Genomic DNA, 15,538 nt, shown 5'->3' with positions numbered 1-15,538 from the left:
TGGTTTAGTTACTGCCGCTCCTGAGATAAGCTGTTTTCAAGATTGGTATGAATATGCGCTCAAAGCACTGAGTGTACCTGGCTGTTGCTGCAGTATGCTTGTGTTCAGGGCCATGCAATGTAGCAGAACAAGACACACACACAGCCCTTGCGATTCTTCTCTATTAAGAAATTGCTATTGTTGTCATTCCTAATAGTTTTCAGCAGCTGCTGTTGTATACGCTTTCTGTGTGCCAGACACTACAGTAAATACAAAGTGTTACAAGCAAGTTTATAAAACTGGTACTGCATGCATGTCCATGAGTGTGTGTGTGTGTGCACTTGTGCATGGATATGTTTGTGCACCTGTGTGTCCAAGTGCCTCTGGAGGTCAGAGACTGACCACATAGCAAAGAGGTTTGTTCAAAGCAATTAAGGGGGCCTTCCAAAGTCTGTGTGAGTTACACTTCAGTAGACTCTGTTTGGCTAGGACACCTCTTCTTTCTGTACCTCAGCTTTTCTTACTGTGAAAATGGAGACTGATATCAATATCAATTAAGGGGGCCTTCCAAAGTTTGTATGAGTTACACTTCAGTAGACTCTGTTTGGCTAGGACACCTCTTCTTTCTGTACCTCAGCTTTTCTTACTGTGAAAATGGAGACTGATATCAATATCACTCCTGCATAGCCACCATGCCAAAGGTTGTTGCTGAGGCTAGCCCACTGTGGGGCTAGGTAATGTGTTGCCTGTTTGTCAATAATTGCACACCTATAGAATATGTGCATATACACACGTGTGTGCATTTGTATGTATGTATAAATGTACACATAGGGTAAAACTGCATAGCTTAGGACCCTCTTTTGAAGATTCTCATAGCATTAGACCTGCAGAATAGTTCAAAGTATATTTTCATGAATTTACTCCCACGTAAAAGGGAAGCATTGGATTGGTTTCCTGGTTAATCACAAGCAATTTTCTTCTTAATGAAATTTCATTTTATATATTAATGCTTTGATGGATTTAAGTATGCCTTCTTTTTCTTCAAACTAGTTCAACAAATGTTTTAAAGTTGCCTGGGCAGTAGTTATTTCCTGAACAGCTTGGTCATAATTGGTCATAATTTGAATTCTTGTATCAGAGGGAACAGAGAAGAGGCAGACAGTTACAATGTTTCAGAGGGAGATGTGATGATATGTTTTTGCTGTTGTGCCTATTTTTTTTTTGAGTGTGTGGGAAAGGGTGTGATGTCATCCTGTCTCCACCCCCTGTGAGTAAGCCCACAGCAGAGCTCAGTGCAGCCGCCCTCCTCTATCAGTGGAGGACTTCCACTTAAATGCAGTTCCAGGCTTGCAAGGCACCCAGGAGCATCACTCCTCGTGTGAGCAGGCAAATGCAACATGCTCTCCAGCCTGGGGTGTCTGCTTCTCTGTGGAAGTATTGCACTTGCCCTGGGAAATGCACAGAAATTGCCAAAAGGCAAGTAGCTCGAATCTTTTGTGTTTTAAAAGTAAGATTAAGAGTTGCTTGTTTTTAACTGTTGATATGAAATATGATCTGCTTTACAATCTGGGGGAATTGAATGATTCTGGGGGAAAGCCAGGGGCCATATGTGTGAAGGGGTGCCGGCTGGAAGCGTTGTTTTCTCTTGGACCCCTGTTACTAACTTGGTGATGGCAGCTCCTCCTAACAGTTTCTAATGGAGTGTGATCACACGAACTGAAGTGGTGTAGTTTCAAACTGCAGCGTTTGTACATCAAATTGGATTATATAAACGGCTGTTGTAATTTGTTGGAGTTACTTGGTGCTTTCAGCTCTGTCCACAGAGACAATGGGTAGCAGCTTAAGCTTTGGGAGCAGTTTGGTTTGAAAGCTGGGATCTTTTGCATAAATCTCAAGCATACCTGTGGTGTAGGGTCTGAGGGAGCATAGCCAGGTCAGACCCGAATACAGTCCTGAGCTAAGTGGCCCTTGAGGGCACTCCTGTGGAGTTTGGAAGAGGGTTTGATTTGCTGGACAGGACACCCCCCCTTATCCCGCCTAAATTGGTTATTTTAATGTTGGTATTTTGTTTACAAAAGTCATCAAAAGAGAAGTAAATTTTCTAAATTTAGATCCTTAGAAGCAATCCTTGGAACCAAATCACACTACATCAGGAGTCTCTCGCCTCGTCCCGTCTGTGAAAATAAATGTTGAGTGCACGTTTGCTTCTTCACAGAGACACTCCAGGTCTGTGGAGACTTTTTATGGCTGCAGGCTGCTGTAGTCAGCAAGATTATGAAACACAGGCTGGAATTTACCGTACTGTTATGAGGGAAAGTATTAGAGGTGACATACGGGCACAACCGAGTCCAAAAGACAAGCTGAGGGTCAGAGCGTCGGAAGGACATGTCTGTCCTCTCTGGAGTTCAGCCTAGGATCATCTTTGTCTCAAAGGTTAAGTGTCCTTTCTTTTGGTCCGTAAAGTGGAACTTGAATCCAGAATGTGAAGGCTGAAGCATTTGGCTAGTTAGTGTCTCACAAGAGGCTGGGAACCGCAGTAAATGGCAGAGGAGACCTTTATTCTGATCAAATGTTTATGCAGGGAAAGAGAAATCCAGCACCACTAGGTTTTTCTTCTACCATGAGTTTTGTTCCTTGATCATTATAAGCTGTGACTTTATCCATAATTTATTGTTTGCATTGATGTAACTTTTAATACTATTGCCATTTGAGAGGAGCCTGTGGGTTTTGCTTTTTGTTTATTTTATTTTATTTTTTTGGTTTTTAAAATTTACAGGTTTTTTGTTTTGTTTGTTTGGTTTTTTAAAACTGTATTTACTATATAGGGATGATAAACAAATTTGGTCACTACAGACTTATGTTACTTCCAAGTGCCTTAGTTTTCCTGTCACGGCACTAGATAGAGACTTCTTGGTAAAAGTGGCCTTTGTTTGTAATGATAAAGAAAAATATATATTTGTCAATAATTAGTACAGAACTTTTGTCAAGTTTATTGCTCATCAATGTGTTTGCATTCAGGTTTCTTTTGTAATGTTTTAACAATCTGTAGTTTTGGTTAACATCAACAAAACATCCAATTATAATTCTAAATAAATGGTAAATCCAGTTGTTTTTATTTTCTTAAAAGGTTTTGAGGGAATGTCTTTAAGTCGGTCAGTCACCTTTGTTAACACGTTTCAGATTTCAGGGTGTCCTATGATGGTTGAGGGGTGGGAGGCAGGTGCTTCCCTTGAATAACTTCCGGAGCTTCTCATTCTTGCTCATTTTGGGGAGGGGTCCCCACAATTGATGTTACCATCCTAGATGATCTAAAATTTCCTCAAGAAAATAAAAACTTTCATCCTTTAATCCATTGTTTCCCAAACCCATTTAAATGATAGTCCCCTTTCAGTCAAACAGCTATGGTATCTTTCCAGAGGCGGTCTGTGACAGCCACGTGTGAAAAGGTGCTATGATAGGTTATTGCTTACTGCTTTAGAGTTTAATGTCACCTGTGACTTAAGAAGAACATGGAAGTTAAGAGATAGACACTCATGACCACCAACCATAGTCCACTCCAGATTTTTGCTTTTACAGGCCAGTAAAAATGTGTGCAGGTTTTACTAGTAGGGTTATAGTAATAGGGGTCATATTCAACTTTGCTTTGGGAGGATGCTCAAAGCAGGGGGAAACCCTTGCTGTTCAGCAAAGCAAGCCATTTTCACATTAAAAAATGACTTGATAAATTAGTTGGTTTGTTGTCCATGTTTTTCTCATTTTATTGAAGACTGATTAAAAACTTTATCATAGTACAATATATGGAAAATACTGGCCTGTCTTAACTATTTATATAAATAAAGACACCCGCAACAGGGGAGATTTAGTAACTTTTCCAAACATTCATCTTGCTTCCAGAGTACATGGGAATGCTACCTGTCCCTTGAATCATACTCTTTCTCATAAGATAGAAGAATGAAGACATACATGTTTGTTTGGTTATTTATAACAACTCACTTGTTATATGTCATATGACTGTTTACATATCTATTCTAAAAATAAGCTGTTAGAAATTTTTTGTTTTTAAAGGTTTAAGCTTAAAGAATATTAACAATGTGTCTTTCCTTGTCTTCATTAAATTAAAGACTAGACGCTTTGGCAATTTATTTGGATCTCGTATCCAAACTGTAAGAATCAAATGCACGTTCTTGATGCAGAGATGATATGATCGCCAAGTACTGTTCCATATGATACAATCAGGGGATGGCACCTGCTGCCTTGTGTCCTGATCATCCTCGGTCCACAGGACAGACTCAAAATAGGAATGTAGTAGCGTGACTATGGGATGTGGAGTTGTGAGCGCATGGCAGAGTAGCGAGCAATGGGCTCCTTGCCTCGAGTTCTTACTCAAAAGAGTAGAAATTCTTAACAAGATAGATGTGCACAGATGGCTGGAACGGAGACTCAGCAGTTGAGAATATGTCCCGCTTTTGCAGAGGACCTGAGTTCAGTTCCCGGCATTCATGGGGAGCGGTTCACAACTGCTATATAAAAGCCTATAGCCCCAGCTCTAGAGGATCCACAGCCTTCTTTTGGCCCCCATGGGTACCAACACACATACTCATATCCGTGAATAGATTCTCTGTCTCTCCTAATTAAAAATAAAATCATCTTCTTGAAAATGTGGACGGATGAATCACAATAACCATGAGAAGTATTAGCTGTTACCTATTATTCTCTTTTTAAAGTCAGTAATGTGGTAATTCAGAGTTACATATTTTTGGTGCAGGAAATCTAAACCCTTGTATGAAGTGGGTATGTTATTACTCTCATCTTATAGAGTGATCAGATTATTCCTCCAGGTGTTTAAGTAATTTGCTCCAAGTCATTTATCCAGAGATGTAGAAGTCCACAGCCTTAACTTCAGCATTGTATCAACTCCCTGATCCCTATAAAGATACACTAATTTGTTCTAGTAAAAAGCTATGTGTCATGCGCAGAGCATGGAGACTGGGGAGATAAAGCATGCACTTGTCTTCAGGTAGCTGGCTGGTCAGTGGGGTTGATTGGACAGAAGAGGTAATTCCAGTGCAGTGAGATGGTCCTCCTTTTGCACGAGGCCCCTGAGCTTTGAAGATAGCAGGAAGGGGTCATTCAGACCAGAGGACTCAAGCATTCTGAGAGAGACCAAGGATGGAGCTGAGAGACAAGAGCATTTGGGGGCAAGATTTTGGCTGAGAGGTGAGGGTACCTTCGTTCATAGTCTCTTGTGACTTGCCAGCCTTGGAGCTGGCTCTTCCTTTCCACACAGCCCTTCTGAATAAATGAACGTCTCACTCAAAAAGCTTGATCCGTCTCTCCAAAGGGCAGGTGACATTTGTGAGGAAATAAGAAAACGAGAGAGTTAACACTCACTGAATAGAGGTCTGGTTTTGTTTTATTTTTATTTTTTGTTTTTCCAGATAGAAGTCTCTCTGTGTAGCTCTAGTGGTCCTAGAACTCACTATGTAGACCAGGCTGGTCTACTGCAGAGATCCGCCTGCCTCTGCTTCCAGAGTGCTGGGATTAAAGGTGTGCGCCACCACTGGCTAAGGGCTGATTTAATTAGAATAATGTATTTGTGTATTTCTGGGACAGTATTAAAGAGTACATAGGAAGAAATGATTCAACTGAAAAAGGTTGTAAAATTACAGGAAATTTATTTTAGTGGTTTTCTATAGTTCTAGTTCTAATTTCTTGATGGGTTTGTTTATTCAAGTACTAATTAGTGAACATCGAAGTAATGAGTGAGACAAACTGTTTGTACAGTAGGAAGTAGCAGATAAATGTAGTTCAGTTGAGGCTAAGTACCACTGTTTTAAATTAAAATTTGATGATGTGGGGTACACATTCATTAGTTACACATTCAATAGACTGCTCTATGGGGCTATGAGATACAAAATATTAAGGAATTTTAGCTCTCTGTTTTTCTTCAAGTTAATGGGTCACAAGGGTATGTTTGATAATACAGTTCACCAATACCATAGCAAAAAAGACTAAATATTTCTATAGGTTAGTGCCTGGCAAAAGGCAGTCTAAGCCAGTGTTTCCCAACTTTCCTAATGCTGTAACTCTTTAATACAGATTCTTATGCTGTGGTGATCCCCCCTCCCTCAGCCATAAAATTATTTTCATTGTTACTTCATAATTGCAGTTTTGCTACTACTATGAGTCATAATTAAATATCTGATATGAAGGGTACCTGATACTCCACCCCTGTGATCCACAAGCTGAGAAACCACTGCTCCAAGACAAAGGCGGGGTGTCTAGTGAAGGGAGAGCCACTGAGGCCACATGACCTACCCGGTGGTTCTGTGTGTGTCACCAGACTCAAAAAGAATTCTTTTTGTTAGCTCTCTGATTGGCAGTAATAAAGGTAGGTGCAAAAGAAAGAGGTGAACTTGTTAAGAGTGACCTGAAAATGCATGTAAAATTAAAAGTAAGATAACCCAAGAGATTACTGGAATAGCAAAATAAAAATAAAACTTGTTTTTTAACAAACATAGTAAAGTAAGCCTCAGCTATCAAAGGGAAGTGCTAAGTATAAGATGGAAAAAGAGTGGTTTAAGTACACAGACTTTTATTGAAATAACATTAAGCATATAACTAAATTTATGTTACTTGTATGATGATTATTGCTATGTTTATATAAACTCTCTTCTCACCTATGAAAATTTTATTACCCTCAGTAGTATATCATCTGCTTCTGTGTAAATATTCCCATGAAATAGGCAGCTCAAAAAATGCATTTATTGTTGCAAAGTTTCTGGCTTGACGAGAATTCTCGTTCAGGGTCTTACATGAGGCTGTGATGAAGGTTCTAGAACTGGATTTTACCTGAAAACTTGGCTGAGAGGGATCTACTCCTAAAATCATATGGTTGAAAAGACTCAGCCCATGGAGGGGCACTGGTGTGAGGGTCTCACTGGCTTTTGAACAGAAGTCACCTCAGCCCTTGGCTGTAATGGGCTTTCTTCTGTGGCCACAAGTCTAGAACAGTCTGAAGTCAGGACGTAAATCACAACCTTACTTAGCATAATTATAGAAGTAATCATCTGACACTTTTACTCTGTGCTTTTGATTAGAAGCAGCTGAGAGGTTAGAAGTAGTTACATTCCTCAAGTTCACTTAAAAGCAACCCACGGTAAATACTCAAAAGGCTGTTTCGTGTCCTGACGTCATACAGTGGTACCGTGAACACAGGAAACCTGACTCCAGGGGACGCACTGGGTTGAGCATTAACACTCCATCAGCTTCTCACAGAATTCAGCCATTAGTGACAGATGCTTCACAGGTCAGGTGCCAGTTAGTGTCCCTATAGGGCTGGAGTTAATTCTGAACAATCTTTGAGAACTGACAGAGTATCTTAGAAATGTCAAAGTGCCCAAGGTGTACCTTATTTTCCATTTGAAAGGGTCCAGTTGATGCCTGGATTTCTATGTGGGGAGATTCACGAAGCACATTTTCCTATATGAAAAGCCTTTTTTTTTTTTTTTGGTGGATGCTATGTTTCTCAAAGGGGAGAACATAAGAAACTGTGAATTTCTTCCTAAAAGATGAACAAATATTATGCAGTCCACACTTACAAACTTGCTAAACAGTCCCCATAACAGGTTTCTAAGATGTTTGTGGTGTGGCTTTGAAAGTAAGTGTAGGAATTACCGTAAGATTAAGTTAAATTTGTGTCTAGCAGAGGACTATGGACTTTATTACTGGATATCATTAAGAGATCTTGGATAAATTAAAGGACCTTTGTTCAGAACCATTTTAATGTTAATAAAACATGCTCCCGGCATACAAAGCAAAATCTAGATTGCATAAAGAAAATGGAGCATTTCATATCAAGAAAGCGTGGTGATTAATGCTAGGAGGTTTGTGGACGGCTAATGCTAACACGCTGTGCGGCTTTTCTCGCCCTTTGTGTTTCTTGAGCTGGAGTGATTACTGTCAGCAATGTCAGGAGCCCGGGCAGCGAAGCTGTGAGCATGTTCTTCCCGACTGAATGTAAATTTTCTCCTGCCACCTAGTTAATACTTTACAAATCCTATTAGGATTAAAACTATGAGTAGTCATTTCCTGTCTCAAGGAGTGTGACACTGGGTCTCTTTAAAAACCCTCTGTGGTAGCAGCAGAGATGCCCCCAGTTAGCGCTTTCTGGTCTTGCAGAATGCTTCTGCTTTCTCCCAGCACCTACATGGAGTTCTCAACTCCCGGGAACTCTCCCTCTATGAGATCTGACACCCTCCTTTGGCCTCGACAGGCTCCTGTACACATGTGGGATATAAATTCACTCAGGTGTGTGAATACACATACACACACACACACAATTAAATTAGTAAACACATCTTTTAAAACCTTGATATTAAACTTACATACTTTTATAGGAAGCTGTTGGTTTGTGGAAGTTCATGTGTGCTCAAATGTGTGTATATGTGATTGGATTATGTACATGGTATATACACATGTGTGTAGGGGCATGCAGACTCCAGGGGAAGGTGTTGGGTGTTCTGCTCCAGAACCCTTCCCTTTAGTCCCTTGAGACAGGTCTCTCATCGGACCTGGAATTACAGTTTTGGCAAGAAGACCTCAGTCATCCTTCTGTCCCCACCCCAGCTGGGGTGACAGGTGTTTGTGTTTCTTAACTTTTTATTCTCATTAAATAATTGACATTTCCAGGGTTAATCCATTCCTTTCTCTGACATATAGACGAAAGTGACTTCTTGCAGCAAGTTAAGAAAAACAAAGCCATGGGTCCAGTCGATACAAAATATGGTATGAAGTGAGTGTGTGGTGTGCCTCCCCTGTTAGTCAGGTTACACAAGTTAACTTGTCTTTCTCCTTTCCATTACGGATGATTTTTCTACCATGTAAAATGCTTTATGATCTAACACATCACATGTGTCTGTGTCCCAAGAACAATGGTGGGTCTCCCCTGAAACAGGGGAAGGGATCCTGGTAGGACCTCAGACCTGGGGTGGGGGTGGGGCTTGCTTTCAAAGAGCTGACAAGGTGGTTTCAAATGTTCTTTCTCCTTAAATAGCATCCTTTGATTTTTCTCATTTCATTAGCTGATAAGAGATTTTCGTGGTGTTCCAGACTCCTGCTGAGTGTCCACTGTACACACAGCATGCAGGGCTGGGCAGGACCTAACAGGCCTCCCTTCTCTGAGAGCTGTGGGTCCTGCCCTTTAAGGAGGGGTTTGGAGTGGCTGCCAAAGTCTTGCTGGCAGAAACTCTGGAATTTAGTCCTGTTCCAAATAGGCTGTCAGTGGTGTAGGACGGGTCTCCTTCCAGTTTCCTGGATGGAGTCAAGCCATTCCTAGCCAGATGGTTCAGGAGACAGCATCAGATGGCCTCGCATTTCTTTCCAGCTTCATCCCTCCAGGCCATGCTGGTGACTGTGCTGTCCCTAAATTCTTCCCTAAACACTCATGTTTTCACTGGACTTACAATACTGTGCATGCTACTCTAATCTGTAGTCCATTATAAATTGGGAGGGTAAATGTTGAAAAATAACAATATAGGTTAGTGGGTAAATAACAGAAGTAAGTAGCCTTTGCAAGTTAATAAATCCTCTTTGAAAGTAAAATGGTTCCCACCCTCTGAAAAGAGAGCATAAAAATATTATTTTGATTTTGCAAATAAATAATATTAGGATGACTTTAATGAAAGTTTTGATAGTTGATTTGTATATATGTGTGTGGGTGTTTGGGGAGATGGTGATAGAATCTGGCATCAGGGGTCTTCCCACATGCTTTTTACTGTATTTGTTTGAGACAGTATCTCTCATGAAACCTGGATCTCACTAATTAGCAAGCCTGGTTGAGCAGTGAGTTCTGGGATCCATCTATTTCTTCTTTGCTACACTGGTATTACAGGTGAGTGCTATTATGCCAGGCCTTTACATGGCTTCTGGGAATTTGAACTCAGGTCCTCATGCTTTATGTAGCAAGCATGTTACCAACTGACTTATCATCTTGGCCCCTGATGGTTACATTTCTTTTTTCTCCTTTGAGACAGGGACTTACTGTGTAGCCTTGGATGGTCTGGAACTCATTGCTTAGACCACTCATGGAGCTCTTCCTGCCTCAGCCTCCTGTGGGCTGGCTGAGATAAAAGATGGGTAAACCCCACCACATAGGGGTTTGCTAGTTACATTCCTAAATTCTGTGTATTAGTTATTTTTTTTACAGCTGTGACCAAAATCCTTAAGAAAACAAGATGGTTTTAGAGGGTTTATCCCGTGGTTGCTTTGTTGCATGTGCTTGGGTGGAATATCATGGTGGTAGGAGTATGTATATGATGTCAGTTCTTCATCTAGTTTCCAAGAAGAAGCAGAGAGAGGGGTACAGGAAAGAACCAGAAGAAGATGCCCCTCCCATCTCACCCTGAATCTACACTCAGTAACTACAACCTTCACTTAGTTCCCACCTTCTCAAGTTTCTAGAACCTCTCAAAATATCCCCAGCTGCGTACTTACATTCAAAGTAGGTAAGAGCCTTGAAACCAGGTACCTTTTAGAAAACCCCATTCCCACCTTGGCAGAGGGAGGGCAACACCAAAGTCCATGGCTTAGATACTTCTTGAATAGAAGTTGAGAGAAAAGAATCATTGGGCCTATGGTATCGCAGCCCCAGAAACAAGACCTGGGGAGTGGAGCCAAGGCTCTGCAGCGGCTTTGAACATAGATAGCTTTAGCCATGAGCTTCCTGTGGTTTCCCTCATTCATGGTTTGATGGGGGGAGTCCTGTGTATATGTCAATAAAGCACTGTTGGCCAATAGGGAAGCAAGATAGGTGGGACGAGGAGTCCAGGAGGATTCTGGGTAGGAGAAACACAGGAGTGAAGATGTAACTGCCATAGGGATAAGAAGTCCGGAAAGTTCTCCGGTAAGAGAAATACTTAGATTAACAATTATGGGATAAATACTTAAGTCAGAGCTAGCCAGTAAGAAACAAGCAAGGCCAACAGCTTCATAATTAATATAGCCTCCTGTGTGTTTATTTGGGACTGATGCGGCTCTGGAAACAGGCTGGTGGGAAGGCTTCTCTTTACAATGGTCCTTGATATGTTTTGCTGTTTCCTTGTGCATATTTATGGAATATAAGCTAGTATATGGCCTGGATTTCCCCTGGGAAAGGTACTTGGTTGGCTTGATCAGAGCCTGATGAGTTACCTCATGGAATTTTTTTTCTGCCCATTTTTTTGTTCCTATTTCTTGCCCCCAAACCATACCTCCATCTCCTGCCTTGCTCCTTCCTTTTCCCTCCCCTCCTCCTCACCCTGTTGTCTCTCACTACAAAAGTCCTCAGAGCCTTTCCCAGGCTCCCACTTCAGCCTGTGTTCTCTCCTCACAGCTGACTTTCCATCTGTGTGAAATGCACCAAAAGCCATCCCTTAGGGAGACACTGTGCACTCTGTCTTGTTCGGGAGGAAGGCTGTTTCTGTGTCATGCTAAGAGCACCAATAGGTTGAAAATACTGTTTCTTGCTCATTCATCTTAGCATCAACGAGCTTGCAAAAAAACCATATATACATTCATTTGGTAATATCCTTATATTAGCATACATTCATTTAGTAAGCTCTGTCCCTATCAAACATCATAAACTGTAACTGTATCTTTATTTCATAGTTAATTCTTAAGTGATAGTGAATCTAGCATAAGACATGATGCCCTGTGAATAAAGAACAGGATATAATGACAAAAGCTAGGCATTATAGTGTCAATTTGTAAAGTTTTTACAATTTTTGAGGGTTTTCTATTTGTTCTACTGTAGTTATTGCAGTTTAATATTTTGAAAAACTTGCAGAGAACTGTTATGTTTTCTAGTTGCTCTGTGAGTTCAAATATCTGAAGTTCAAAAACCTGAAGTTCAAATGCCATGTTTCTCTTTTTTTGACTTGCAACCCACATTTTCACAAAATGGTGTTTCTATGTAGAGTGTCCCCAGGAAATGTGATCCTTGGTTTGGCAGCCAGACCACAGTTGTGATCATTGTGTTGCATTTCAACATACCAGCTCCCCTCTTTGATCCCCATCTCTTTGGCTCACAGTTTTCTTGGCCAACACTCAACAGGTACTCTCCAAATTTTCCTCTTTGATTACAGTACCCTTCCTTCTTTCTTTCCTGCCTTTGAAACTTCTAACGTTTGTCTCTTGAGGACTGCCCATCATGTCTGCCATAGTAACTTTGTAGAGTTCATTGGCTTTAAGCTTTGTATAAGTTACTTTTCTTGTTGAAACAAAGATACCTGATGGAAGCAACTTAAGAAGAGCTTATATTGGTTTCTGGTCCCAGAGGGTACAGTCTATTGTCAAGGAGAAAGCATGGGAGTGTGGCTAGGTCTTTATGAATCTTCATGGACCAGGCAGCAGAGAGCTTGGGCCTGAAATGGCAAAGGACACAGCCCTCTAGTGAATCACTTCCTTCATTCAGAGCCTGCTTTCCAAAGGCTGCACAGCCTCTTCTGGTAGTGTCATCAGATGGGGCCTAAGTGTTCAAACGTTTGTGCCTGTGCTACACATTTTATATATACATATATTTTTTGGTTTTACGAGACAGGGTTTCTCTGTATTGTTTTGGAGGCTGTCGGTCCAGCCTAGCCTCGAACTCACAGAGATTCTCCTGCCTCTGCCTCCCGAGTGCTGGGATTAAAGGCGTGCGCCACCACCTCCCGGCGACATTTTATATTTGCACCACTTTTTTTCCAATTAGCCCATAAAAGAACAAATATTTTTTTAAGAAAAACTATATACTCATTCTTTCATGGTTTACTTTTAAACTATCAACTAATAGTAAATCTGGTGTATTTAAAAGACAAACTACTTTTTTCTGAATAGCTGTAGCTTTTTTATTGGCACAATTCTCAAGACCAAGCAGCATAATCACAATATAACAACATTTGCATGGCATTAGGTATTATAAATAATAAAAGGATTTGTAAAGTTTACAGAAAGATATGAATAGATTACATATAAATGCTACACCCTTTTATATTGGGATTTGTGTATCCATGAATTCTGATATCTGTGACAGGTCCTAGTACCAATCCCCTGTGGCTATGAAGAGATGACTATGTGAATTAGTTTTGTGGATCCAGATGAGTGTGCAATTGCACATGTCAATCCTATGCTAGACTATTCTGGTTTTCCTTGCGATAAAAATAAATATCTGGAAGTCCAACAAACATTGAATTTTTGACCAACATATTGAGTGTGCTTTAGAATTTTTCCTGTAGTCTTTCACTCATAAGATTGCTTTTTTTTCTTTCTGATTTTTTCGAGACAGTGTTTCTCTGTGTAGCTTTGTAGACCAGGCTGGTCTCGAACTCACAGACATCCACCTGCCTCTACCTCCCAAGTGTTGGGATTAAAGGTGTGCACCACCACCACCTGGCGATAAGAGTGATTCAAAACAAAACAAAACAACCTCCCCCTTTTTTGAGAATAGCGAGTTAAATTTAAATATTGATACTAGTACTGAATTATCAAAAAGACTAATGTATTAGTTACTTTTCTCTTCTGGTGACAACATATTTGACAAAATCAAAATAAGAAAGGAAAGGTTTGTTTTGGCTTACAGTTTGAAGCACATTCCATCATGGCAACTGAGGTGTGGTGGCAAGAATGGGTTGACTGTGACAACAGGAGCGTGGGTTGCTTGTCCCATTGTGCCCATCGTCAGGAAGCAGAAAGAGCCGAATGCTGGTGTTGTACTTGCTTCCATGTTTTTCTCCTGCCTGGGACTCCAGTCTATGGATCGGTACCTTCAGGATGAGTCTTCACTTCTTACAACTCTCTGGAGATGCCCTTACAGACTCACTTGCTAGGTGATTTTAAATTCTGTCTACTTGGCATTAAAAATTAGCCATCTCAGACAGTAAGAAGACCACAGAGCCCCTGCATCACACTGCAAGGTAGTCAACATTTCTTTTTTACATATTTTGGGCAAGAGAATCCATTTTTGTAGCTTGTCAGCATGTCAGTTCTTTTTCCAACATTTCCAGGTGCCCCTCTTAACTGTTTATAAAAAAGAAACATGAGCCGGGCGTTGGTGGCGCACGCCTTTAATCCCAGCACTCGGGAGGCAGAGGCAGGCGGATCTCTGTGAGTTCGAGACCAGCCTGGACTACCAAGCGAGTTCCAGGACAGCCTTCAAAGCCACAGAGAAACTCTGTCTCGAAAAACCAAAAAAAAAAAAAAAAAAAAAAAAGAAACATGTATTTAGTTATAAAATCTCCTCGCTTCCTCAGCTGAATTGTATTATATAACATTTCTCAGTCTGGTACTCAGTGCCCACATCTGTTTTCATGTTTGTCAGAAAATCAAGACAAGTATTTACTGTGGTGTTTCCCAAAGTCACCATACTCCATGGCTCAAGTGTCCTCTGCAAGGGCTTTGTGGTGTCCCAGAGACATTCCTTTTCATAGCTAGAGGTTCACAGGCCACAAAAGAAGCCACAGACATAAACACTAAATAAACTTCCTGTACATTATGAAATAATTTAAAAGGCATTAAAGGATAAGCATGGGAAGAGCAGAGACATGTTAGGGATATACTCTCCAGATGCCTTCCTCTTTTGTGAAAGTGTTTCATTAAAAACAAAAATATAAATGAAACTACCACTAAGACCAACAAAAACATTGATCTTAATGTGAACCTGGTGTCCAGTCTTTCTCCTACCTGCTTTTCATGAATGATATTTGTATCCTACATACACCCTCAAGACTTGCTTATGGAAGATTATTAGATGCATGCAGCAAAATAACAGTCCTCCCTGGACATCTGCATACATTTGCATAGCCTACACATATAATTAAAAATAAAAATAAGTATTTTAACTAAAAAAAGAACCTTATAAATTTGTTAATCCAGCTGTTTAATTCATTCAGGACAAATATCCCTAACCCAAAATCCCAAATCCAAATTGCTCCCAAGCCTAAAATTTTTATTTCATCAATATGGATGCCATAAATGGAAAATTCTGCATATAATATTAAGTGATTATCACAGTTAAAATGCTGGTGTACTAGAAGTATGATGTAATATCACATGAAGCTTAAGTCTGCAACTCATTAATTTGGGAAAGGAACTGGTAGGGAGGAGGTGGGGTTGATAGGAATGGGAGGGAGGTAAGATGTGAGGGATGAGAGTTATCAGAATGTATTATATTCATATATGTATATATACACATATATATGAATACACAAACACACACATATATATATGTATCATTACCTATGGGTAAAAGATATGTAGAAATAAATTTGGAGGAGAATACTTAGAACAATTACCTTTTCCAAGATTACAAAATACATAAGTGCTGCTTAAGGAGTGAGTTGGAAAAGCATACAAATATCCCTTTTTAAAAACTCCATAGAAAACAAGTGATGGTTTAGAGCAGCTTAAAGACTATCTTCTGATGCTTTCAAAATGGTCTGTCCTTTATTTCAGAGGCCACACCAGGACAGGCCTGAGGCCAAGGGTGTGGCTCTGTATTGGTTCTGCTAACATTTAAGAGAGTCAACCTGTGCCCAAGATAGCT

At 40.4% G+C, this 15,538-nt stretch overlaps 1 protein-coding gene across 25 annotated transcripts in view; it reads left to right on the top strand.

Moving 5' to 3' along the window:
- The first annotated feature begins 1,287 nt into the window (after positions 1–1,287).
- The window catches only part of LOC101831061 (ABI family member 3 binding protein), a 210,688-nt gene continuing 196,437 nt past the window's right edge, over positions 1,288–15,538 (top strand). For 16 of the 25 annotated variants that reach the window (XM_040750665.1, XM_040750660.1, XM_040750675.1 and 13 more), the window contains exon 1: positions 1,289–1,455. In XM_040750665.1, coding sequence (XP_040606599.1) covers positions 1,377–1,455 — 79 coding nt within the window. In that variant the 5' untranslated portion in view covers positions 1,289–1,376. Of the gene's footprint in view, positions 1,456–15,538 lie in introns of all 25 variants that reach the window. The other 9 variants (XM_040750671.1, XM_040750670.1, XM_040750669.1 and 6 more) reach the window with 4 other exon arrangements.

Source organism: Mesocricetus auratus, unplaced genomic scaffold (genome assembly GCF_017639785.1).
Source record: "Mesocricetus auratus isolate SY011 unplaced genomic scaffold, BCM_Maur_2.0 Super-Scaffold_100008, whole genome shotgun sequence".
In the NCBI taxonomy this organism is placed as follows: Eukaryota; Metazoa; Chordata; class Mammalia; order Rodentia; family Cricetidae; genus Mesocricetus; species Mesocricetus auratus.
This window is presented reverse-complemented; position numbering and strand designations above follow the sequence as displayed.